Below are 23,508 nucleotides of genomic sequence, written 5' to 3'. Positions count from 1 at the left end.
ATGTTGGTGGGATTGAGGAGGTCTTCGAAGTATTCCGACTAAACTCAAAAATCCATTTATACGCAATGGTTGCTGAAGATGAAAGTAATAAGAGTGAAGGTTCCAACTCTATTAAGAGTTTATAAGGTGAAGATTTTTATGTTACTACCTGGGAGGAGGAAATAAAGAGTCTGGGACCAATAGCCTCAAGATTGACATGCTATTGTATTGAGGCACCAAAGTGTTCTATTGAAAGCCCAGTATTCCTGTAATGCACCACAGTGGTGAAAGACCACTTTTGACACAATAATCTTCAGTTTGTTCACTGAGTGGGTGGGGCTAAAGCAATGTCATCAAACTACCACACCGATATCTGCAGCAATGTTCCCTGATGATGCACAAAATATCTGGTGCAGATCAGATGACGTATCAGGGAGATATAGCTATTGGAATAATCTAGGAGGTGCAGTGGAGTCAAATAAACCTATTGGCTTTTAAGAGCTTAACAAAGATCATTTATGTCTAGCTTGGTGATGCATTTGTGATTTAGAGCCGGCTATATACAAATGACGAGGAATTGGATTTCGCCATTCTAACACGCCCACATGGTCCAGCCACCAGCCATTGTTAAGTGAATGATTCGCCGTCATGTTATTCTGTCATCAGACACGGCTTGAAATCTGTATGAATCATGGAGTAAAAGGAAGCCAGCCAGCAGATAAACAGGTGATGTCACATATTGACCATGTGAATGTGATGAGTACTGGTCTGTTGTGACACACACAAAGACGCATGCAGCTGGGAGCCTGTGTGTGAAAGCTATTCCACCTAAATGTTTTTCTTTTTTTTTGGTGATTGGTCAGATTTTGAGTCTTGGTCACATCCACATGCTCTGATGCAGCAAAAAACTTTTGATTTTTTTTTTTTTATCTCAATGCTTCAAGATTGTGTTGAGTGACTTTGAAGTCTGCATGTCAAAAGCAGTATGGGTTTCCTCAGATACAACATGGGTAAAAGGAACAAAATGGTTGCTTTGATCCAAATTGGCCGACCTCCTGCTGTGTTTGGACCATAACGCCAAGAGACTTTTGTTTTAATAAGCTACATGTGTACTGAATTTCACAATAGGTCAAATTGTGGCTTTGGGGCTGATTTCTTAAAAATGTATATGAGGCACTGTTAGGGAATTAGGCCACGTCCACCAAATATCAGATTGCGTTCCTATTGGTGGGTGGATAGGGATCAATCATTGTGACTTTGGTGCAGCTCAGCAGAAATATGTGAAATTTAGAGCCAGACATATGATAACAACGTGATACCCTCCAGCAAAAACTCCTTGTACTTTAAAGCATGCGAGTCTTCTGACACAAGACAATCTTGACCAGCTCAAGTGGGTCAGAGATGAAGCTTTTCAAGAAAAAAAAAAGTCACTTCCTGTTCCGAGGGGTTGGGGCTTTGATAATGTCAGCATATGACCACAGAGTATCGTTTCTCATCCAACATGGTTGACTCAAACCAACTTCGGTTCAGTTCGACCTTTCTGTGTCAAAGTTATAGCGTTTCATTTGCGTTGGTGGGTACCCCCGATTCACTGCTTAGTCGCACAACTTAAACATGCTAAAAAAAAATCAAGATTTTGACAACTTTTAATGCCCCATTCTTAAACTGTATACTGACCAAAGATAAAGCTGATACCTCAAAATCCCTAAGAGAAGTTTGTGAGAGTTTGAGGTGTGGCAACAAGAAAAATGGCCAAAATTTGAGGTTTGACTCAAAATGGCCACATCGTTGTACATTTTTGGACATAACTTCAAGACACTTTCTTTTCTTAATTTAGGGGGTTGGATCTACTTCTGTGCCAATTTCAGATTTCTGTGATAGGGGGCTCTCAGTTTAGGGGGCACTGTAGAGCAGTTTGGCTACACCCAATTTGATTCCATTGGAATCCAAATATTTCATGAAGGGAACAATTATTGGTGACGTTTGGTGAGTTCTTGAATACGTTAAGGCCTCCATGAAGAAAACACATGGCAAATGCAAAAGGCCTTTGCAGTGCTCTCGCCTATTGGACCTAAATATAGGGTCACGCGAATTCATCTGTCATCCATTGTTTACACGTGCTTGTTCTTGCAGGGTCACGGGAGGTGGCTGGTGCCTATCTCCAGCATGCACACACTCACATACCCAAGGACAGTCTTGGAGAGACCAGTTAACCTAACAATCATGTTTCTGGAGGAAAGAACCTATAAGCCTGAATGGGAAGAATATGCAAACTTCATCCAAGTTCTCCTGGCCAGGATTCAAATCAAGGACCTTCTTTCTGCAAAAAAATAAAAAATAAAACAGTGATCCTCCATGCAGACTGTCACACAAAATATAGAAAACAAAACCTCACTTCTGATTTATCTAAAAATAAAAATGAAAAAATTTAGCTTGTAGGAGTTTAATAAGAGTTTTTTTCAAAGAAATGTGTTTTAAGCAGAATTTTAAAGAAGCCAGAAAACTGAAAATTATGCCTCTGCAGTTATGGTACTTTCCCGTCTGCGCCATGGCACCAATGCACCCACATACCATCACAGTCGCTGGCATCAATACATCCCTCTGATGAAAACTTGAATCATAGTTTTCATGTTTTGGAATGTAGAACCCAATGTCCACCCTCCCTCCCTCCTCCGCCAAAGTAAACTGAAACGGAGTCATCTGACCACAGAGCACATGTCCACTGTTTTTCTGTCCTTCCGAGGAGAGTGTGCTCTCAGAGACCTCAGCAGTATTTCTGCTTTGAGGGGTTATGCAGCTTTCTCCCTGTGTAATACAGTTTCAGGTTACATTTCTGCGTGTAGCAGCGGATTGTGCTGAGTGGCAATGGTTTTGTTCCAAGGTTCTTCCAAGCCTGTGTGGTTATATTGATCTGTCACAGGATGCAGCGCTTGCAGGGCGCCCACGTGGGCATCCACCAACTGATGTTCAAAAATCTGATTCTGCAATTTTTCTGCACTAATTTAATAGATTTGTGAATAAGTTTGGCATAAAGTAAAATGCCTGTCTTTTTTTGCATTACAGTTTCCTCTTAATATCCCATCATCCGAGACACTAATCACAAATTTAAGTTAGATTTTTTTTTTTAATACACCATCCTCTAAAAAAAACATTGCAGGATAGACTTATTATGACAAATAGCTACATTACACCCACAGCACTCAGTCTGCAGCAGAATAGATGACCTTATATGGAGCAGGAATTCAGACTCATTTTTCAGACGTATATATTTTTCATAGACAAGATTATTTAAATGCATCTAACTGCCAAACAGCTCTGTAGGAAAATAATGATACCCTTGCGACAACCACTCCATCCCTGGCAGCAGTGCAGCTTGTAACCCCTGATAATTATATTGAGAGCCCAGCAGTAATGACAACCTTCCGATACCGCAGAAAGAAAAGACTTTCCCCTTAAAGCAGCAGTGGTCAAAAAGGCCGTTTTTTGTTCAGAATGCACACATGAGACAATGTTTCGTGAGGCTTGTGGTTATAGTGCAGACTGTATCAGCTTGGACATGAGTGTGTGTGTGTGTGTGTGTGGGGGGGGGTTCGTGTGTGTGTGTGTGTGTGTGTGTGTGTGTGTGTGTGTGTGTGTGTGTGTGCCGCCCACTGGGCTGTACCTCTGGAAATGTGATGCTGCCGTGTGGTCTACTCAGGATAGCGAGACAGTAAGAAAGTAAAACAAACACTGAGCATGCTATGCAGTGTTCTCACACATTTTTACTTGTGACAAACCCAAGTTGTTGTTTTTTTCCCCCAACATTCAATTTAAATAAACTCCAAGGGATATATATAATGGAAATGTATATGCCAGAGCAACAGAAAGTAGATCATAATGAGAGAAAAGACACATGGTTTTCAGATTGTGTGAATATAATCTGAAATGTGTGACATGCATTTGTATTCAGACCCCTCAAGCCACTACTTTACAGAACTACAAGCAAGCGTATGTTATTTTCAGCAAACTGAATATTTTTTTGCTTATTCTTCTCAACAAAATTGATCAACCTTTGTCAAATTAGACAGAGAGCATCTGTTAACATCAATCTTTTTGTCTTAAAATCTCAGTTGTATTTAGTTATGCACTTTGACTAAGCCATTCAAACAAATGAATGTATTGTGATCTAAACCTGGAGTCTCCAAGTCCAATCTTCAAGAGACACTGTCCTGCAACTTTTAAATGCATCACTGCATCAACACAACTGAATGAAATGACTGAATTACCTCCTCACCACCCTATCAAGTTTGGCAAAGGTTTTGTAATAAGCCATTTATTTGATTCAGGTGTGTTGAAGCAGGGGCGCATCTAAAAGCTGCAGGACAGCAGCTCTGGAGGGAATGGGGTTGGATACTACTGATAAACTATTGTAGATCAGGCTGCATGTTTAGGGCTGTTGTCCTGCTAGAGGACGAACCTCCAAACCCTGTCACGCCGACCTCCGCCACTATGTTTCACCATGGAGACGGTGCATTCAGGGGAAAATGAATGATTATCCTTCAACTTCACGATTATGTGCTACTTTGTGTTGCACTGTTGAATTAAACCCCAATAAAAATACAATAAGGGCTACAAAATAAAAGGCTAATTACATTCACATGATACTCTTAATATGACTTTTTATAACTGCTGAGGCATTGTCAGACACGCATATTAGCTTTGGTTAAGCTTCTTCATAAATTGGTGGTGGGAGAAAAGGGTTTGTGTACTTTATACCAAAAACACATTTCATCAACTTAAATATGTGGATGGTGGTTTTAGACAAGGTTTGTTTAAACAACTGCTAATTCAACATTCGCATTCTGCAAAAATAAAATCCAAATAATCTAGAAAAAAGAAAATCACATTTCATATATATATATAATCATGTAGCCGAAGTTCACAACATTGTATTCCCAGTAAAAAATAACAAAAAAAAAAAAAAAAAGATTTAACTGGAACTGTGCTGCACTCACTCAAGCATGGCATATTAGAATTTCTCACAGTGTCAGAAAACATCTCAGCATGGTGCTGTGTTTGAGGGGGGAAAATAGCACACTTTATACACATGCCAAAAACAATCCTCAAAGCCAACCAAGTGGAAAGTCAATATAGGATTTATGGAGACGGTTGGCAATCCAACGATATCCACAGCCAGTCACAGTGAATGCATTTCACAACCTTAGAATAAAGCCAAACTGAGACTTCCTTTCCCTATAACATTTCCACCCCTGCATGCTTCTTCTGCTGACAGGAAAGCTTTCCCATGATTATTTAGAAGACTCTGGAATAGATGCTTAGCAATAAAGAAGATGACACATCTATGATTTATGTGCTATTGATAAACGTCTACAGCTTAATAATACAAGCAAAAGTTGAATGTGAGTCTGATAAAAGCAGAAATGTGAAGAATTTGAATAAACAATATTAAACACCTTGATTGAAATCGTAATAGTAATTGTTACTACAGTCATTATTATTATTATTATTATTATTATTATTATTATTATTATTATTATCTTACATTTAAAAATTGCGGGACGTGTGGACCCTTACCAGAGGAAACCGATGAACCTGACAGGCTTGAGTTACTGGATGCTGCCATCCCAACCAGTTTGGCGACTCGGTCACTCCCAGTTGGCCAAGGTGGGCTCACAGCAGCTCGTCCCCGGCGGTGCCTCCATGCCACTTCAATGTGCTGCACCTTTTTGACGGCTTGACTATTTCATGCTTCCTTTAAATCTCACTACCAGTCCGTCCATCTGTCGGAATCTGCTGATCCTTTTCCCCCCGGCGCGGCGCGGCGCGGTGTGGGGGCTGCCGCATATATACCCACAATCAGAACACAACGCGCTCCGTGGATCAGCCTCACGGAAGCGCCTCCTCACACTAAGCAGAAATGCCGGAGGTTTCCTCCATGCACCTACCAGCTCTGGTTTCCATGTGCCACTTTAAGGGCTGTGATAAACACACCGCAGCGTAGACGCGCCTTCTTAAAGCGAAAGTTTGGAGCGTTGTCAATGAAAAGAACAGAGAAAACAACCGAGTTGGGTTTTTTTTTTCTATCTGCAAAATCCCAGACTGAGGCTTTTTTGTTTGTTTGTTTGTTTGTTTTTAAAACTGCTGCTTAAAAAGTCAGGGGACAATCCGACTGGTTTAATCACATGACACCAGCCGAGGCATTATTTTCATCTGAAACCATGTTGTCTCGTGTTACGATGGAAGAGCGGAATGAACGTCTGGGTGTTGGCGCCATCTGGTGGTCATTTCGCTATGTACAAGATTTACAACCTACAGAGATTTTTTTTTTTAATTAATAATTTAATATATTCTCAACTAAATATAAAATTCTTAAATGTAATTTTGAAGTAGTTTTATACAGCTATTTTAATAACATCCAAATAATTCAGTTTTTTTTTTTTTGCTCCAGTGCAACATGAGATGATTCCATCTCCCCCTTTATAAATTAATTTTTGCTTTTTTGGGAATCATCCAAAACTATCTGAAAATATGTTTGCTCTTCTGGTTAAATCATGATCATTTTTATTGCTGAGTTTCAGCCATTCTGCTTAGTTGTCCTTATGGAAGGAGATCCTCAATCCTTTTAGAGGCTCCCATCTTTTACATCGCAGCAGACTTGCTTCCATCTGACGTCCTGCATAGCTCCATCCATCTTCCCATCAACTTTCAGCAGTTTTTCTGTCCCTTATTTTTTTAAAAAAGCATTTCCAGAACATGACACTGCCTCTAGTGTTTAGAGTGCTGTATAGTGTTGGTTTTCAGTCACTAATTGAAGGGATATTTGTAACCGATTAAAACTATTCCATAACCTCTCCTTGATGTGTCTGCTGTGTGACTTCTTTGTGATGCTTTTGGTTGTTTGGTTGTCTCCATTAAACCCCTAAACCTTCACAGAACAGATGGATTAACAGATGGACAGTTTAAATTACACAGATGAACTCTGTAGAGGTCTCTACTGATTTCAGAAGGGAATGTGTTACATATGTCATTTATTAAGGGGTGTAGAAATTCATGTTACAGATTTCAGAATTGTATTTGAAAACATCTTAAATACATCGCATCATTTTATTCTTTCACTTCCCAGTTATGCAGTCCTTTGTTGTGATCTGCCACATAATCCAAATAAAATACACTGAAGTTCAAATGACAAAAAGTGGTTATGGAAAAGAAAAAAAACGGAAACTTTTGCAAGGTGTCGATAATTCAGCAAATAAAAACAGGAGAAAAATTTGTTCTACTAAATTAAGTATTTTGTCAGATCAGATCAGAAGTAATCAACTTCTTATATTCCACTTTCCAGAAGCCATAAATTAGTGTGTTCAGTGAATTCTGAATTCACGGTGATTATCATTTTAGTTAGCCAACATATAGGCAGCCAGATATATTTTTTTTTGACAGAGCAATGTCGTTTACGCTTTAAAGAAGACACATCATACCTGCCAATGTCCCTGCGAGACATCGTTCAGGGCGAACAGAAACCACGTCGGTGTCGCTCACGTGACCTAAGACTTGGTCATGTGACTAACGCTCACAGTGAAAGACATTTTAATCGCTCTGGTAGTACATTCCTCTAACTGAAGCTGAAATTTGCCTCGTTTCCTTAGAGACGGCGGCATAATGAGGTGAGTGGTGACCAACTAACTCTCCTTTAGCCTGCAGCAGGATGTGTCACGGTCCCTGTGCGGTGGGACTGTGGTGAAATCTGACTCGGTCTGGGTTTGAGGCTCACACGGAAAGAGGATCATATGAAACTGATATGAAGTCTCAAATGAAACCTGTACCTGTTTTCAGGATGCTGAGGGAAACTCTGACTCTCCTGTTGCTCTTCGCCTGCCTGGGCCCTGCAGCCGCCGCTCGGAGCTGCTCGTCGTTTTTCTGCAGGAAATCTCACAGAGTCAGCGGTCTGAATGGAGTGGACCCCGGGGCTCCTCTGTTTATCACTCCCTATCTGGAGAAGGGCGCCATAGATGAAGGTAAGAGCAAGTTCTTGCATTATATAAACGCATAATAAATAAACACGACATTCTGCGACATTGACTTTATTTTTTGCACTGCTACGCCCTGTTAACAGCCAGGAAACTAAGTATGGTTGGAAAATTGCCTGGGGCGAATGTCAAGAGTTACTCTGGATACTTCACAGTCAACAAGACCTACAACAGCAACCTCTTTTTCTGGTTCTTCCCTGCACAAATGGTGAGCTCAGGGTGTTTATCTACAGCATGACACTCACTCATCATGTTATGCTCAACGGTTTCAAAAAGTACCAGGTGTTTTGTTGTTGTTGTTGTTGAGGAACTAAAGTGTTCTCCACACTTTTCAGCTGTAATATTTCAGTCAACAGTGATTTGCCAGGAATCCCTTCCATATGACAGTTATCGCTGCAAGACCAATCGAGACCATTTTGAAAGCTCACAGTGGTTTGTCTGCTGCATCTAGTAATCAGTAACTTTGAGTTTTGATCAAAAAACTTTACAAGTGCACTAAGAGTCACATGCCGACTCCTGACGGGCAATAAAAGCCAAACTTCTTCAATTTGCAGTTTCAGCTCTACTTTATGTTTATAATCGAGTGTGGTCAGCCATTTGCACTCACATGAGGATTCTGGTATTTTAAATGTTGGTGAAAATAAATGTAAGTTACAATTGGAAAACTTAAAGGAGAATAAAGTCACGTTAAGAAGCTCAAATATATTTGAGTAAAATATATATTTTTACTGGTTCAAGTTTCCTTTTCCTAACTTGAGGTGTCAGTTAGTCAACCCAGGAACGATGTGGTTGAGTTTCAGCGTTATCTTCCACTTTATGTGTGTAGTGGGAGTCATTAACTGTATGTGATGTCTTTGCTCTATTCTGACATCCAGTTGTTACTGAAAAGATCTTCACCAAACTTGCATAAATAAGAAATGGGTTCACATGTTTGAATTTATTATGGATCGTCTCTCATCCACACAGGCTCAAAATGAATCATAAAAACTCAAATGTAAACGCAGATCCTAATATTTAGTTAAAATCCCGTAGCAGGTTTGAACTTTTATATCGTCGCTTAATAATAACCATGATGTTCCAACAGATTTTGACTCATGGCGAAGTAGAAACTTGGGGGATTCAGTGGTTGTTTCTGGTCAATGTGGCAAATTTTCTTTGATTTGAGGCTGACTGTGTTAGATGTCTGGTTATTGGTCAAATGTCTACATAGACAAATTACGCTATACATTTAGACATTCTCTACCAATTCATTCTTTTTTTAGATGCAGCTAAAATAATGCAAGTTGCTTGTTTGAATTATACAATCCAAAGAAAAATAAAGTTGAAAAATAGTTAAAAGTTCTGAGATTCGTGGCAATGAGGAATGCTTAGAAACTTCAGACCTTAATAATTCCACATATGTCCATGCAAAATTACTAACAAAAAATACTTTATGTTAATCATACCGTAAGAATCAGACAAATATAATGTACAACTTAACCAGAATGCAACAAAAAGAAGTTCAGCCTTTTGCTTCTTCTCTTTACAGTTCATCTCACCACTAGGTGGTGCTGATTTATTAATTTTACCTGGTATCCCTGATTTCCAGGCACAGCAGGACAAAGCCCCGGTGCTGCTCTGGCTGCAAGGTGGACCCGGTGGCACCTCCATGTTCGGTCTCTTTGTGGAACACGGACCTTACGTGGTGTACAAGAATATGTCTGGTAATAAGTGATTTGCCAGAGACGAGCAGCAGATGTTGTAATGCTCTCTTTGACACAGTTTTTGTTAGTCTCAGTCTTTCTGTCTTTGCAGTCGGTTTAAGGGATTACTCATGGACGAGCAGATACTCAATTTTGTACATTGACAATCCGGTATTTATTTTCCTTTTACTTAAAAAAAAAATAGAACAAATACATAATTGAAACAGAGCTTTAACTATAGTGTATTTATTTTTTAGGTTGGAACAGGTTTCAGCTTTACTGATGATGACAGAGGATATGCTCAGAACCAAGACGATGTCGGCAGAGATCTGTACAGGTCTGCTTTCCTGCTCAGCTATCGATTCTCATTTCTTTGAGGTTTTTGTGCTTTATATGCATCTAACTTCTCACTTTCTCTTCCTTTTTAAAAGTGCTTTAACACAGTTCTTCCAACTCTTTCCTGAGTATCAGTCCAATGAGTTTTATGCAACTGGGGAGGTAAGTTTTGCCTTTCAGTCATTTCACATTAAAACCGTTGAATTAGCTCCATTAGGCAAATATCTATAATTCCAGATTGCAATTACCACTACACAGTTCCAGTAGGCTGTAAATGCACTCATAATTTTCAAACTAGTTGTATTCAAATACACAGAAAACATTTGAATATGTGTGCCTTACCAAGTTGCAGAAAACTTCTGGTATATTTCTAACTGGCTGTTTAAACACTTTTTTGTTGTTGTTGCTGCCTAAACTGGGTTGGATAAAGCTGGCATAGTATAAATACATAAGCGTCTCAGACTCTGAGGTCAGATGTGGTCTTCACTTGGTATCTTTGTTTTTTTTATCTCTGCAGTCATATGCAGGAAAATATGTTCCTGCCATTTCCTATTACATCCACAAGAACAACCCCACCGCAAAGGTGAAGATCAACTTTAAGGGCATGGCTATCGGTGACGGACTCTGTGATCCAGAACTGGTTGGTATCATGCAAACGTTTAAAATCTGTGACTATCCTTCAAACGTGGCGTGCTGTGTTTTACTTCCACATAGCTACAAATTCCAGATGTATTGGCGCTGTATGTTCGCTCTCAACTTTCTGTTCGGTCTCTCCCCGTCAGATGCTGGGCGGTTATGGAGAGTTCCTGTATCAGACGGGAATGATAGACAAACTCCAGAAACAGTACGTGGACAAGCAGACGGACCTCGGCGTGGAACTCATCCATCAGCAGAAATGGGTGGAGGCTTTTAAGGTAGAACCCAGGATACTTTATGTTGGTCGTCTTTGATTTGGATTGACTATTAATCACCTCACGATGGTAAACCGTTTCCTTTTCTAACTTTAGGTTTTTGACTCCTTGCTGAATGGAGACGTCGATCCGTATCCGTCCTTTTTCCAAAATGCTACAGGCTGCACCAACTATTTTAACTACATGACATGCCAGGTAGTCTGAAATCAGAGCTGCTTGAAAGGTTTTTAAAAAACGTTTCAATGCTTTCATGCATCACTGCATTCTCCATGTTTGTTTTTTTTCACAGGAACCTGAAGACCAGGAGTACTTCTCCCAGTTTGTGACGCTGCCTGATGTGCGGAAAGCCATCCACGTGGGTAACCTGACCTTCCACGACGGCTCCGAGGTGGAGAAGCACCTCCTGCAGGATGTCATGAAGAGCATCAAACCGTGGTTGGGGATTCTGATGGACAACTACAGGGTAATGCACAACAGAAATTTCATTCAAAAGAATCGTTCAATTCCTCAAATTAAATTTTTAATTAAAAAAAACATCAACAAAAACAAATGTGGCACATGTACAGGTCCTAATCTACAGCGGTCAGCTGGATGTGATTGTAGCAGCTCCTCTGACCGAGAGGTTTCTGCCGACTGTCAACTGGAGCGGAGCCGCCGAGTATAAAGCCGCTCCCCGGTTCCACTGGAAGCTCCAGCCCGACGACACCGAGGTGGCAGGTTACGTCAGACAAGTCGGAGAGTTTTTCCAGGTGAGCAGATGTGGAGGACAGATGCCACAAATGCTACATGCAATGAGCCGACATTTGAATAATCCTCTCAACCCGTCCAGGTCATCATCAGAGGAGGAGGACACATCCTGCCTTACGACCAGCCGGCAAGGTCCTTTGATATGATCGACAGGTTCTTGTCAACGCAGGGCTGGGCGTGAAATGGTGCCGATATGGGCTTATAGGACACACTGATTGTGGAGTGTTGATTTTAAAGACCTTTGATTGTCACAACAAATGTAAATGAATTGTTTCTGTATATAGTTTTGCAACATCCATCCATCCATCCATTTTCTTGCACCCTTTTTCCCTCAGTGGGGTCGGGAGGGTTGCTGGTGCCTATCTCCAGCCAACGTTTCGGGCGAGAGGCGGGGTACACCCTGGACAGGTCGCCAGTCTGTCGCAGTAGTTTTGCAACAGTTTGAAAGAATTTTTTTTTCTTTAAATTGATCACCAAATTATACAATTTCTCATCGACTTGAATTCAGCTGAGAATTTTTAAATTTTTTTTTTTTTTTTTTTACACAGATCAATTTGAAATGTTTTTTGTTTTCTATGTTTTGGTTTAGGATTTTACATGATCTTGCTTTGACAGTATTGGTAATTTTGAAAATGCACACAAGGGGTCGCTGTGATTCAGTGAATTGCAGCTGCAGACAAATAAAAAAATAAATAAAATCTGATCACATCATGGTCAGTGATGGTGACTTTTTGTGAAAACAGTTAAATCTTTGATCTGATAAATTTTAATTTGAAAGATTGTTGAATAAGTCGCTAAAATATGTGACATGTTTGACAGATGAATCTGCTACATCATGAATATTTTCAGCCTGCCTTGTTTTCACAATTGTGAAAAAGCAGTATTAATGTCTAATTTAAGACGTAAAAGATTAGAAAATACATCGTTCATTGAAACAACGTTAACTGATAACACTGCAAGAAAAACATAGTTACAAATATTGCACCATATCTGATGAGACACATTTCCTTCTAAAGGATTCTTGTAGAAAACAAACTAAAATTGTGATGTATTTGGTGAATCTGTGTCTCCATCTTGTAGGCTTGCCAGATCTTAAACCTTTCATCCTTTTGAATTGGTACAAATTTATAGATGGATAGACTTTATTTTGGTTTGAAACATTTAACAGTTTTTTTTTTCAAAAAAAATTTAAATATTTGGTAATCCGCATAAGCCTACACATCCAGGTTTGACCAACTTATTATTTTTTTTACATTAACTTGTACTTTGAGGTAAACAAACTATTTCTAAATGAAGAGTATCAGTTCAAATAATCATTATTTTGAATAAATGATGACATTCATCCATTCACAATAATGGATAAATGTCATCCATTATTTTCAGAATGGATGACATTCTGAAAATAGATATATTTAAGAGATTAAATTCAAAAATTTGCAACGTAGCCTTTTATTTCTTGCTGTGAATAGGATCAAATACCAACTTAAAGATCAGGCAATTGGGATCTGCAATTTTGTTTTATAAAGCTTACATTGTGCACAACAGAGATAGTTACTAAGTCTTCACACGCCCATAAGAAACAGACAAATAATTTGGCCAAAACGTATTTTACCCCAAACTGCTTCTGCCAGTCCTTTAGGGAATAGGACTGTGCGTTGTGACCCATGTTGTCCATATATATAAGTTTAAAAAATTAGAAAAATAGCATACCTATTCATTCAAATTTGAGCCATTCCTTTCCAGACTTGTAGATGTTGAAGTGCAATGATAGAATAAAATGATTAAAAATTCTTGATATTTTTGAATAAATTGCTTTGATTTGATTAGTTGTTTGAATTCAGTTTTATATATTTAAGAGAGTTACCCTGTGGTGATTGTATTTTTCTAAGTGATACGTTCTTTAAAGTATAAAAGGAAGCTACCTGGAACATTTCTTGAACAAATAAGTTCAAAAATGGAAACTTTTCTGCAGGGATGTTAATGTGGTTGTACAAACTGCTTCTTTCCTCATGAATCCGGCACTGACGTTAACTGCCATGTTATTTCATCAGGCATCTATCAAGCTGTCTAGACGGCTTAATAATTAATGAGCATTCTAAACCTTTAAAGCATCTAACTATTTAATGAGCTGTTATTTTTTTTCAAGGACAGTTGATCATATCACCTTTAACAGGATTACATGCACACACACACACACACACACACCAAAAATCCATTCCCACATAAGTGAATCTGAACTGCAGAAAATACTAAATCGTATGTTACAGAACAAGTGCTTTATTTTCATACCGTAATGTAACTGCAATGATATTAAATGTCTGTACAAATGCAAAATAAAACAAAGGCAACATAATTACAGACACAAAACACACAAAATGTTGTACAAAGTTATGCAGGCAAGAATGGATTCATCAGTTCATTTCATATAAACAAGTTTTTAAGCGCTGGAACGAGTCTCCATGTTTAGGCGTACAACAAAAGGCAACGAGTGCTATGAAAACATTATGTACAAACGTACCACACATTTCATACTCCCTTCAAAAAGAAAGGTGGTGTCAATACATGTACATGATTATAGAAATTAATGATATGTACAATATTTATATATTTAAATTTCAAATAATACAGTCACAACATCATCAATATGATGTTGCCCACACATATGCACACGTTGTACTTCCATCTGACCGTTTTGTTTGCCGAAAGAGTAACAATTTTTTTTTTTCCCCTCTGTGATAAATTCAAATTCAGAGCCAAAGAGAGGAAGGTTATATACAACTTCAAAGTCTAATGATTCCAGTTAAAGTATTCTGAGGTCATTAACATTTTTTAAATTTTTTTTTTTCCATGCAAAAGATTAATTCGGAATGGTTAATTCAGACATCATCTCCGTCATTAGTTTTACAAACTAAAAATAAGGCAAGCTTCCAGTCAGAGGGGTGGTACAACAAAGCCCTTTTTTTAAGAGAATTTCTCTCACTCTTCATCACTCATACTGAGCTGCACATGCAGGCTCTGACATCAAGAGACTCTATAAAAAGCTACAATTCCCCAAACCCTTCAACAGCCTAGCATGAATGGGAAGAGAAACTTTTTGAAAACAACAAGAGCACAAGTTCAACGGTGTGACATCCATACCGGTACTTAAGGTCTCCTCGTGATGCAAGCCAGGCACGGCCTCYCAAAAAAAAAAAAAAAAAAAAAGGCAAAACGCTACGTTTTTCTCGCTGGTGTGTGAAGATGGGAGATCGCTGAGAATTACTCTGACCTTTTAATATGGCTATTCTACCCTCTGTCACATCAGAGGACAAAAGTGCATAGACAACTCTGTGATCGCTCCACCTGCCAGTGGAATGTATTTCACCCATGTTGCTGCAAAACACAGTGCAACATGGTCTGCATGCAATTCAACTGACATTTCTGGTCATTAAGGAGAGGAGATAAAGACGAGACCTGGTCGATATGGGAAGTTTAGGGCTCGGAGGGGGGGGGTCAGAAACGGGCAGAAATAGAGAATTGGAAACAACTATTTAACACATCGATGTTTTTCTCAGTACATAGATTTCTAGTGAGGCTACTGCCCTGAAATGAATGCCACATGTCAGTGACAAACTAAGTAATACAAAAAAAAAAGAAAATCAAACAAATGTGGCACAGGAAATAAGTATTGAACACTTAAAAGTATTTAAAAAGACCAAGAAAGAGAAGAACAAAAACTCAAATCTGTCAGTATTTTAAAAAAAAGAAAATCCTGTACCCTATTAGCTGACTAATAGTATTTAATTGTTGGGTTAAAAAGAAAAGTTTTTTGTTACCGAGAAATGAAGTGAATTAAGTATCTTATGACAAGTAAAAGCAACGAAATCTCTCATAACCGTCACAACCTGATTGCGGCAAAAGATGCTGGTGGTTTTGGTTAAAGAGAGGTTTCTGAACGCTCCAGTGAGCAAAGTTAGGGGCACAAACAGGTATTCCTTGCAAAGTATCTGACAGACGAGGCAAGAAAAATTGCTTAGAAGAGGGGAGGACTACTTGCAGAGTTCTCAAGAAACACCTGGAATTAGGCTCTATGCATTCACTGCACAAGACTCCACTGCTGAAGTGAAATCAATATAAACACTGAAAAATATAGTCTGTTCAGCTTAAGAACAAAATTACACTGTTTGAGTGTCATTGTCCACACCATATTAGGGGAATGAATTAAGAATCATACTATCCCAAAAACACGGCACTAACATTGAGGTTAGAAAGTAATTTAACACTGGCAGGCTTAATGCAATAGCAAGATGAATAGAAATATGTAAAGGGACATATTTATAAATAATCTGAAGGTGAAATGAAGTTAGGTTTTTAGACAAGACATTGATCCCAAACAAACAGCCAAGGAAACTGACTTAGTTTTAGAAAAAGAAAATACAGTTGAATGGTCCAGTCAATCATCTGACTGGAATCCAATAAAAAATCTTTGGAAGGAACTAAAGATCAGCTGCAGAAGAAATCAAGAACTGGAACAGGCATGTAGACGGACAGATCAGGATCAAATCTAACCAACTAATGAAGTCAATTTTCCTATGTCTGTTCTGAAACGGCTCAAAAAGGCTTTTCCCCCCTTTTCATATTAGATTACATACATTTTAGTAAGCATCTTCAACACTCATTCCCTGTGACATTCCTCATCATTACACAAGATCTGGTATAATTTAGGTTTAAGTTTCTCCATGAGTAGATACTACCTGGGCAGTTACAGACATGCAGTATGACTGTCGTGAGAAAAACATAAATATGCTCAATACTTATTTTCCTATGGACAAATCTGTCTCTAATATGCATCAGAGATAGAGAATTAAAGTAGTAACACACTAAAACATGTTTTTCAAAGTTGTCTAACATAAGCAAACAAAGATAAAAAAAATAAAAAAAAGATTCAGGCACATTGTGATAACTTGGAAAGTATACCAAGAAAGAAATGCTTAAAGGCTGTCTGTTCCCCAGAGGAAAGAAATTTCTCAAATTCTCCTGTTTTCTCACAAGCTTCTCTCTTTTTATCTGCTGTAACACAGCGAACTGAACTTTGTTCTGCACAGAAAAGAAGGAAAAAAAAAAGATTACTATACAGTACTCGCATGCATTCGCACAATCAGACATAAATTTCATTTGGAATTCAAATCCAAACACCCGACACAGACAAATAAAAAAGCCTTCAACGATTAAAGCTTGAGTTGGTCCTGCAGAGCGTAGGAGTTGGGCCTCAACCCCTGAGCTGCCTCACCGGGATCACAGTGTTCAGTTCTGTAGCTGACACAACATCAAATGTTTTGGTCACTCTGATCGTAATGCGGGGGATACAGTAAAGGAGATCATCAACACTGCTGTTGTATTGCTTCCGTTTGTTCGCAAGGTATGGTCACTGTCATGCAGATTATAATAAAGCTCATTAAGACTTATAGTGACAGGGTGAATGCTAACAGTCAGACCAGCTTTAAGTCTTTATAAAGGCGTAGCGCCAGTTTGACTCGGATTCTGTGTCAAACACACGATACCGAAGTCCACCTGTCTGTCTTGCACAGGTAATGATTTGACTTCTTATTCAGTCCGTTACGCGTACAAAACCTAAGACATGATTCTGGAGGAGATAATCGGATGCTTTTTGGCTCCTTTATCTGGTTCCATAGAAACTTTAGTCAGCTTTGTACCATAACAAAATAGAAAAACTCCCAAAAACTGCTGTTGGTTGATCAGCAACAACCCTTCTTTCAGCCAATTGCACAAAAAAAGCAGACAGAAAAACAAGACTGAGCAAACCACAGAGCCACTGCGCGTTAACAGGGTTGGCCTATAAAAAATATACTGTAGCTACTGTATAAAGAGCAGCCGCGCTGGTCTTTTGAGGTTTTTCTCCTAGTAGAAGGGGGGACAGGGGGGCAGCGTGTGCAGCTGGTAACCCTCAAAAAAGAAGAGGGGGAGCTGAAAAAAACAATACTCTCCAGTCCCTAGTGGATGGGGTTAATGTCTGTGCGGTGGTTGGCCTGTCCGTGCACAGTGCCGCCCCCTACAGTCGTGGTGGAGGTGGTGATGGTGTTGTGCTGGATGACCTGCTGCTGCTGGGAGCATGCTGGGGTCGGACTGCCTGCCGGACTGCTCTCTGGACCTGAGGACACAGCAGAGATATCACTAAGGATAGTTATATGTGTAAGTTTTACAACAAAAAAACCTTGATAAGATACAAAAATAAAAAAATAAACACAAACCATTTCATAATAGTAAATAAAGAAGCAATTTATTGGTAAAAAAAAATATATAGCTTTTAATATACAAATATTTCTTTAGTACATGTAACATTCCAAAAGACAAAAAATAGGATAAGACAGACACCGTAAATTGAATCGGTTAAGCCGGTAAACATGCCGGTGAGTCGTAGACACATTGAAGATGACATCTGCACACAAGCTAGACTCATCAATGAAAGCCATTCCTGCCCTGTCTGGGATGCGGCTTTCGCCTGCATAAAAGAGCCATTCAGCCACTTGGGGATGTGAGCCTTATTTTCCTCTGCTAGCACAGGGAGGCGCCTCGTCCCATTTACATGAAAACGTCACTTGAGTCCGTATCAAAGGGTGGAGCTCTGATGTCATGTGAAGCTGAGCTTGGAGTGCGATCCAAAAAGTCACAATGGTTGTGGGCATTGGTAAGATTTTTGCCAATTTGTAGACTGTCAGGGCTTTCTCACGTTGACTCCCTGTGCAAAGTGAAGCTGTTGAATGGAAAATTTAGTCTCTCAGAAGATTTGGACGACCAACTCCCAATCCGGGCCGGCTACCAGAGTGTGCAACACGCTGGTGCGAAAGAAAGAGTCCTGCAGCGAGCGTGGGACCTGGATACCAGCACATCAGAGCGAAGAGTCCTGGCAGACACCTTAGAGTTACGTCTGCCGGGCTAAGGCACATCGAGGAAGGTGCAGTGTTGGTCATATTCCAAAATGTGTGTGTGCGCATGGGGTTCATCCGTGTTTATGTTTTGGGCTACTCACTGAGGTAACCTTGGGACTCTTTCTGCATAGTGGTGATGGGGCAGTCCTTGTGTGTGAGCAGAAGCTGCTTGAGTTGGGTCACCTCATTCTTTAGCATGGTCACTTCATTCTGAAAAAAAAAAAAAAACAAAGACAGTTTTTAGTAGCGGTAAACAAGAAATACAATTTACTATTATTTAGAGTGCCAGTGACAGATCGACACAAAGTGCCTATCAGGCGGGGTAAGTTATCTATTAGCCATTAAGTCATTAAGTGTGGGCTAAATGAAAGAGTGGCAAGAAAAAGGCAATTCTTGGAAACTGGGGAACATGGAGGCGGCTGCATCATGCGGTGGGGATACTTTTCATCAACTGGCATATGAAAGTCAGTGTGATGGTCAGAGTTACAACTTCAGAAGATGGATGGAGCTTATTACAAGGCAGTCCTGTGGGAAAACTTTTAGAGACTACAAAGGATTTGGAACTGGTGTGGCAGTTTTACATCTAGCAGGACAACAACCCCAATCATATAACCAAAGCTATGATGGACTGGTTCAGATCAAAGCATGTTCATGTGTTTGATTGACCTTGCCATGACTTGAAAATTGCTTCCCGCAGATGCTCAGCCTCCAGGCTGACTGAGATTCAGTTGTTTAACAAAGACGAATGAACTCGTCTCTGTCTGCAAAGCTACGCCCACAAGACCGTTCTACAAAGTGCACATCTGCATATCACGTCACGCCTTTCAGGACTTATTCATGGCTATATACAGTTTTCCTTCTGCTCCATGGTTGTGTTCTACTTTGTGTTTATCTTCCGCATAAAATACCAATAGAATGAAATTAAGTTTGTGGCTGTACCATGAAAAATGTCAAAAAGTTCAAAGGATGCAAATATTTTTGCAAGGCACTGGACCGCGCAGCTTAGAATTTCACACGAACAAATGTAGAGTTTCGTCTTTATACCTGAAGCTGCATATTAGTCTGAGTGAGCTCTTCGGCTTTCTTCTCCAAGGACATCACCCACACTTTTCTCTTCTGCCGGCACCTCGTCGCGGCCGCTCTGTTTCGCTCTAGGAACTTTCGCCGTCGCTCGTCCGGATCCTCGTCCACTACCCGCCGGCGCCGCCCACCGCTGGCTGGGGGAGACTGGAGCGTCTGCGTGGGCTGCATCTGCTGGGTTGCAGGTGACATCTGAAACAGACGGCGCATAGGATGATCATTACTGGGATCTCCGGGATGACACAGCGTCTGTGTCCGCGTAATGTGCAACCTCTCGGGCATCTGGAAAACAGCCAGTAAGCTGTCTGCTGTCACCACCGCGCTGGCCTCAAAGCAGCTTGTGTGTAAACATCTATACATTATCTCCCCCTTGTTTTTTAATGCCTAGCACCTTGCCAAAAAACAACATCTGTTTGCAGCACGTGCCTCAGGAGCCGGGCTGCGTGCGTCAGAAGTGAAAGACTGAGTGGGTGACTGGGTTGATTCACCGGAGTTGCCCACCTTGTTAAAGAGGTGTCAGGAGGCAGTTTTCCAACGCCCACTTCCACTCAGACTAACACCAGCAGACATAGTGAAAAGGCCCGTTTTTTAAAAAACGTACGTGCTCTGACAGATCTTGACGTCTCCTTGGCAAAGTCAAGTGTTTTCAGTCTTCAGATCATTACCATTTTTATGAGAACCACGGAAAACACACAAGCTGCTTTAATGGCAGCTGTGCATACAGAACGGGCTGCTTTAATGCCTCAATGCTACATCTGGAACATACAACGAGTTGCATTTCTTCTCATCTGACTGCGCTTTATCCAAAATGATTGACGCTGCAAATGACGGCAACGATACGAGGAGAAAGTCATAACGCTGCACGCATCAGTTTTAAATTAAACCACATCCATTCACAGATAACAACTTCCAGGATTGCAATCAGTGGTCGCAGCGCAACATCAGGACTAGCGTCTATAGCACTCCTCTTGCACCAGAAGTTTTCATGTGGTCACATGTCTGCCGCTTACCTGTGCAGGATGGGGTGAGAGTAAATTTCCAAAAGACATTTGTGAGCATCTTTAATGGCCACCACTTTATGACTTCCACTCTAAGCAATGCCCTCACGACAGGCATCAAGCTTTGACCTGTGGCTGACCAACCTGAGAAGAAAAGCGTTTTCTGAAAAGCGCGCCAGGAAACTAGCTGGCATCGAGGACGCGAGCCGGGGGGAAAATGGGTTTGTCCACTAACCTTCTAATTTTAAGCATCATTTCGGCAATGCTCGAGCATTAAACCACTAATAGCTTCTTCCAAAACTACACAAAGGGCTACTGAAGCACTGCCCTCTATTAGTCAGTGACTTCTCACTGAGTGGGAGATTTAATGTGTTATGAAACATGCGGCTTTTGCCTTGGAGCTCAAACCCTGGGAATTGGCTTCGCTTACCTGTGAGTGCATAGGAGGGTGCGGCGATGTCTGGTGTGGGTGCCCGGGCAGGAGGTGAGGATTGTGGGAGTTGTGGTGAGGGTTGTGTCCCTGCGGGTGGTGGTGTGTGCCCTGCCCGTGGCCCTGGTTGTGGTGGTGGTGTCCGTGGTGCTGGTACGTGTGGGGAGGTGCTTGGAGGTGCTGGTGAGGGTGCGAGTGCATGTGATGATGGCTGCCTTGCTCCTGCCTCGTTGACATCATCTCCATCATGTGGCCCATGGAGTTCATGTTGCCGTTGGGGATGGCACCGGGGTGATGGGAGAGGGCAGCTTTCAGCCTCTGCGTGGAGAAAAGAGATATGCACAAGGTTTAATTTTGTCTTTTCGGCATGGCTGAACGGTGTCGCAGTGTTGCAATGTAGCAATGAAATCTCAGACCTGAAAACCAGTTTGGGCCCTTTCTGCATCTTTTTTTTTGTACAAATGCTTTCTGTCCACAGGATAACTTGAAAACCCAGTACTTGGTTGGACCTTTTTTTTTTTTTAATTAGAATTATGCTATCATCACAGATGCAAGTCTGGAGTATTTCTTTTCATTTTCACCCATTCTTCTTTGCAACACATCTCAAGCTCACTGTGACTGGGTGGACATTTTTCAAGCCTTTGCCATAGATTCCTAGGATACTGTTTTATAGCCTATAAAACCTTTCATGAGGTATGAATCTATTTCTCAAACACTGTTTAGTTGTGTCTCTCCGGTGAGCTGATTAAGAGGTAGAGAGCATTTGCTGAAGATGACAAGTGGCTTCATAAATCCATATGTCAGGTGAACAAATCCAAACCACTTAGCCTGTCCTCGCTCTCCCCTTCACTCCCGTCATTCCTGCACCTTTCCCAACTGTCCTCATGCCAATCCTCCCTCTTCATATTCCCAATAGACTATTTTGTTTTCTTGAGCCTTGATGCTGCCTGCTGAGATGAACCTGCTGGTGAGGTGTGAATGTCAGCCTGTTGACCCAGCTAAAGGAAGGTTTGTTGCTTTAGCTGTGAGGTCTACTTAGCCCTGGCTGAGTCTGGGTCCTCTATGAGCGAGACCTGAGGGAGACTCAGTAAAGGTACAGTTGTGTTCCTCATGTTTACCAAATGCCCCGTCTGCTCCGCTCTGTTTTTCTGGGCATCGCATGAGGAAAAGCACAGACGCAGACGTAAATAAAAAATGAAATTTAAAAAAGTGACATATGTAGATTTGAATGGCATCTAAACTTTAGTATAAATATTTATAATGATATACTATGTCCCAGTCACGATGTTACCAGCAAAAATGCAACGAAAGACATTCCTTCCTAGGCTATTGTTATGAATTCCACTTCTTTTCTTTTTTTTGTGTGTTTTTAAACTCTTTCCCAGTGCTCTCATTTCTCTCAGTGCTCCCTTCCCCCCGCCAACCAGCTGCTGCTAGTGAGTCCGCGCTTGGTGCAAGGCTCCATATCTTTTAACAACCTTCACATTCATGATTCCCATCGGGAATGGCATCCAGCTGGCTCCGCTCACGATGCTAAGACATGGCCGAAGCGAAAACATCAGCTTTGCGCTCCTCGCTCACACCGCCTTATGAGCGCAAAGATTTTTCTTTTTTACAAGCAGAGCAGAGGAAGAGTCAAGTAAATCACTTTTTCAAAGACCAAAAAATAAAAAATAAAAAAAATTGCAAGGAAGAGCACATCTGTAGGGTTGCATTAGCTTTAGTGTATTTATGTATTTTTAAGAATGTGTATAATTAGTTTAGTTCTTATTACCTTGTTTCTGATGAAGGGAGCGATACAGAGGGTTGCACATGAAACCGGCAGAGTGAAATTATGACCTTGCAGAGCCTGTTTTAGCTAACTATAGTTTCTGTTTGGCATACCAGGAGATGTCACACATTGTGACACAAGTTTCATTTCTGCAGCTTTATTTTTTGCACCTTATAAGTGTTTGTTTTAAAAAAAGGGCTTGCGCAGAGATAACAAATCCAAACCCTATCTCAGACTCACACTGTGTTAACTCCCGTCAACGCAGCCTGATGAGCATTAAGTATCCTTTTTGTGACCAATGAGATAGGTGTCAAAATATCACAAAAGCTAAACACACGGCGGGATGTACACAAAGCCTGCAGCTCGCTGCAGCGGTACAGTCATACTGAGAATCTCAGTGGTGTCATAATAGAAAGGCCTTTATTTCTTCTGACAGCTCATCCCGCAGCCCGCATGTGTTAATAGCAAGTAGTGATCCAAATATAAGATAGAAAAGGAAAAAAATGCAGGAGTAGCAGAAAGAAAGTTGAAATCCAACTTCAACAAAAGTTGAAAGGCTTACATATCAGTTGTAGCCATCATCATTGTGATACATAATGAATTCACAGTCAGCGTGCGTCTGAA

The 23,508-nt window shown here is 40.6% G+C and overlaps 3 protein-coding genes across 6 annotated transcripts in view; 1 reads left to right on the top strand and 2 right to left on the bottom strand.

The window, feature by feature from the left end:
* Positions 1 to 6,086, bottom strand: part of chn2 (chimerin 2) — a 37,041-nt gene extending 30,955 nt beyond the window's left edge. Inside the window, exon 1 of the mRNA XM_008432489.2 lies at positions 5,554 to 6,086. Coding sequence (XP_008430711.1) covers positions 5,554 to 5,602 — 49 coding nt within the window. The 5' untranslated portion in view covers positions 5,603 to 6,086. The remainder of the gene's footprint in view (positions 1 to 5,553) is intronic.
* Positions 6,087 to 7,503: 1,417 nt separating this feature from the next.
* Positions 7,504 to 12,044, top strand: cpvl (carboxypeptidase vitellogenic like). The gene is made up of 13 exons (XM_017309573.1): positions 7,504 to 7,640; positions 7,810 to 7,991; positions 8,090 to 8,211; positions 9,592 to 9,706; positions 9,798 to 9,856; positions 9,943 to 10,022; positions 10,117 to 10,183; positions 10,539 to 10,661; positions 10,804 to 10,935; positions 11,029 to 11,127; positions 11,222 to 11,395; positions 11,499 to 11,681; positions 11,762 to 12,044. Exons 1-13 carry the CDS (start codon positions 7,636 to 7,638, stop codon positions 11,858 to 11,860), a joined length of 1,440 nt encoding a protein of 479 aa, XP_017165062.1. The 5' UTR covers positions 7,504 to 7,635; the 3' UTR covers positions 11,861 to 12,044.
* Positions 12,045 to 12,863: 819 nt separating this feature from the next.
* Positions 12,864 to 23,508, bottom strand: part of creb5b (cAMP responsive element binding protein 5b) — a 53,421-nt gene continuing 42,776 nt past the window's right edge. For all 4 annotated transcript variants that reach the window (XM_017309572.1, XM_008432491.2, XM_008432493.2 and 1 more), the window contains exons 8-11: positions 21,114 to 21,431; positions 19,650 to 19,877; positions 18,707 to 18,815; positions 12,864 to 17,827 (exon numbers count right to left, since the gene is read on the bottom strand). In XM_017309572.1, the coding sequence (XP_017165061.1) occupies positions 17,670 to 17,827; positions 18,707 to 18,815; positions 19,650 to 19,877; positions 21,114 to 21,431 (813 nt within the window). In that variant the 3' untranslated portion in view covers positions 12,864 to 17,669. The remainder of the gene's footprint in view (positions 17,828 to 18,706; positions 18,816 to 19,649; positions 19,878 to 21,113; positions 21,432 to 23,508) is intronic.

The sequence above is a fragment of the Poecilia reticulata genome, linkage group LG16 (genome assembly GCF_000633615.1).
Source record: "Poecilia reticulata strain Guanapo linkage group LG16, Guppy_female_1.0+MT, whole genome shotgun sequence".
NCBI classification, from domain to species: domain Eukaryota; kingdom Metazoa; phylum Chordata; class Actinopteri; order Cyprinodontiformes; family Poeciliidae; genus Poecilia; species Poecilia reticulata.
Note: the sequence above shows the minus strand (reverse complement) of the source record. Positions and strands in the feature narration are given on the sequence as shown.

Bases quoted from the DNA above. Each gene is read 5' to 3' on its own strand.
- cpvl (XM_017309573.1), top strand. The intron at 8,212-9,591 runs GTGAGCTCAGGG...CCTGATTTCCAG, and splicing joins GGTTCTTCCCTGCACAAATG to GCACAGCAGGACAAAGCCCC. The intron at 10,662-10,803 runs GTTGGTATCATG...TCTCCCCGTCAG, and splicing joins GACTCTGTGATCCAGAACTG to ATGCTGGGCGGTTATGGAGA.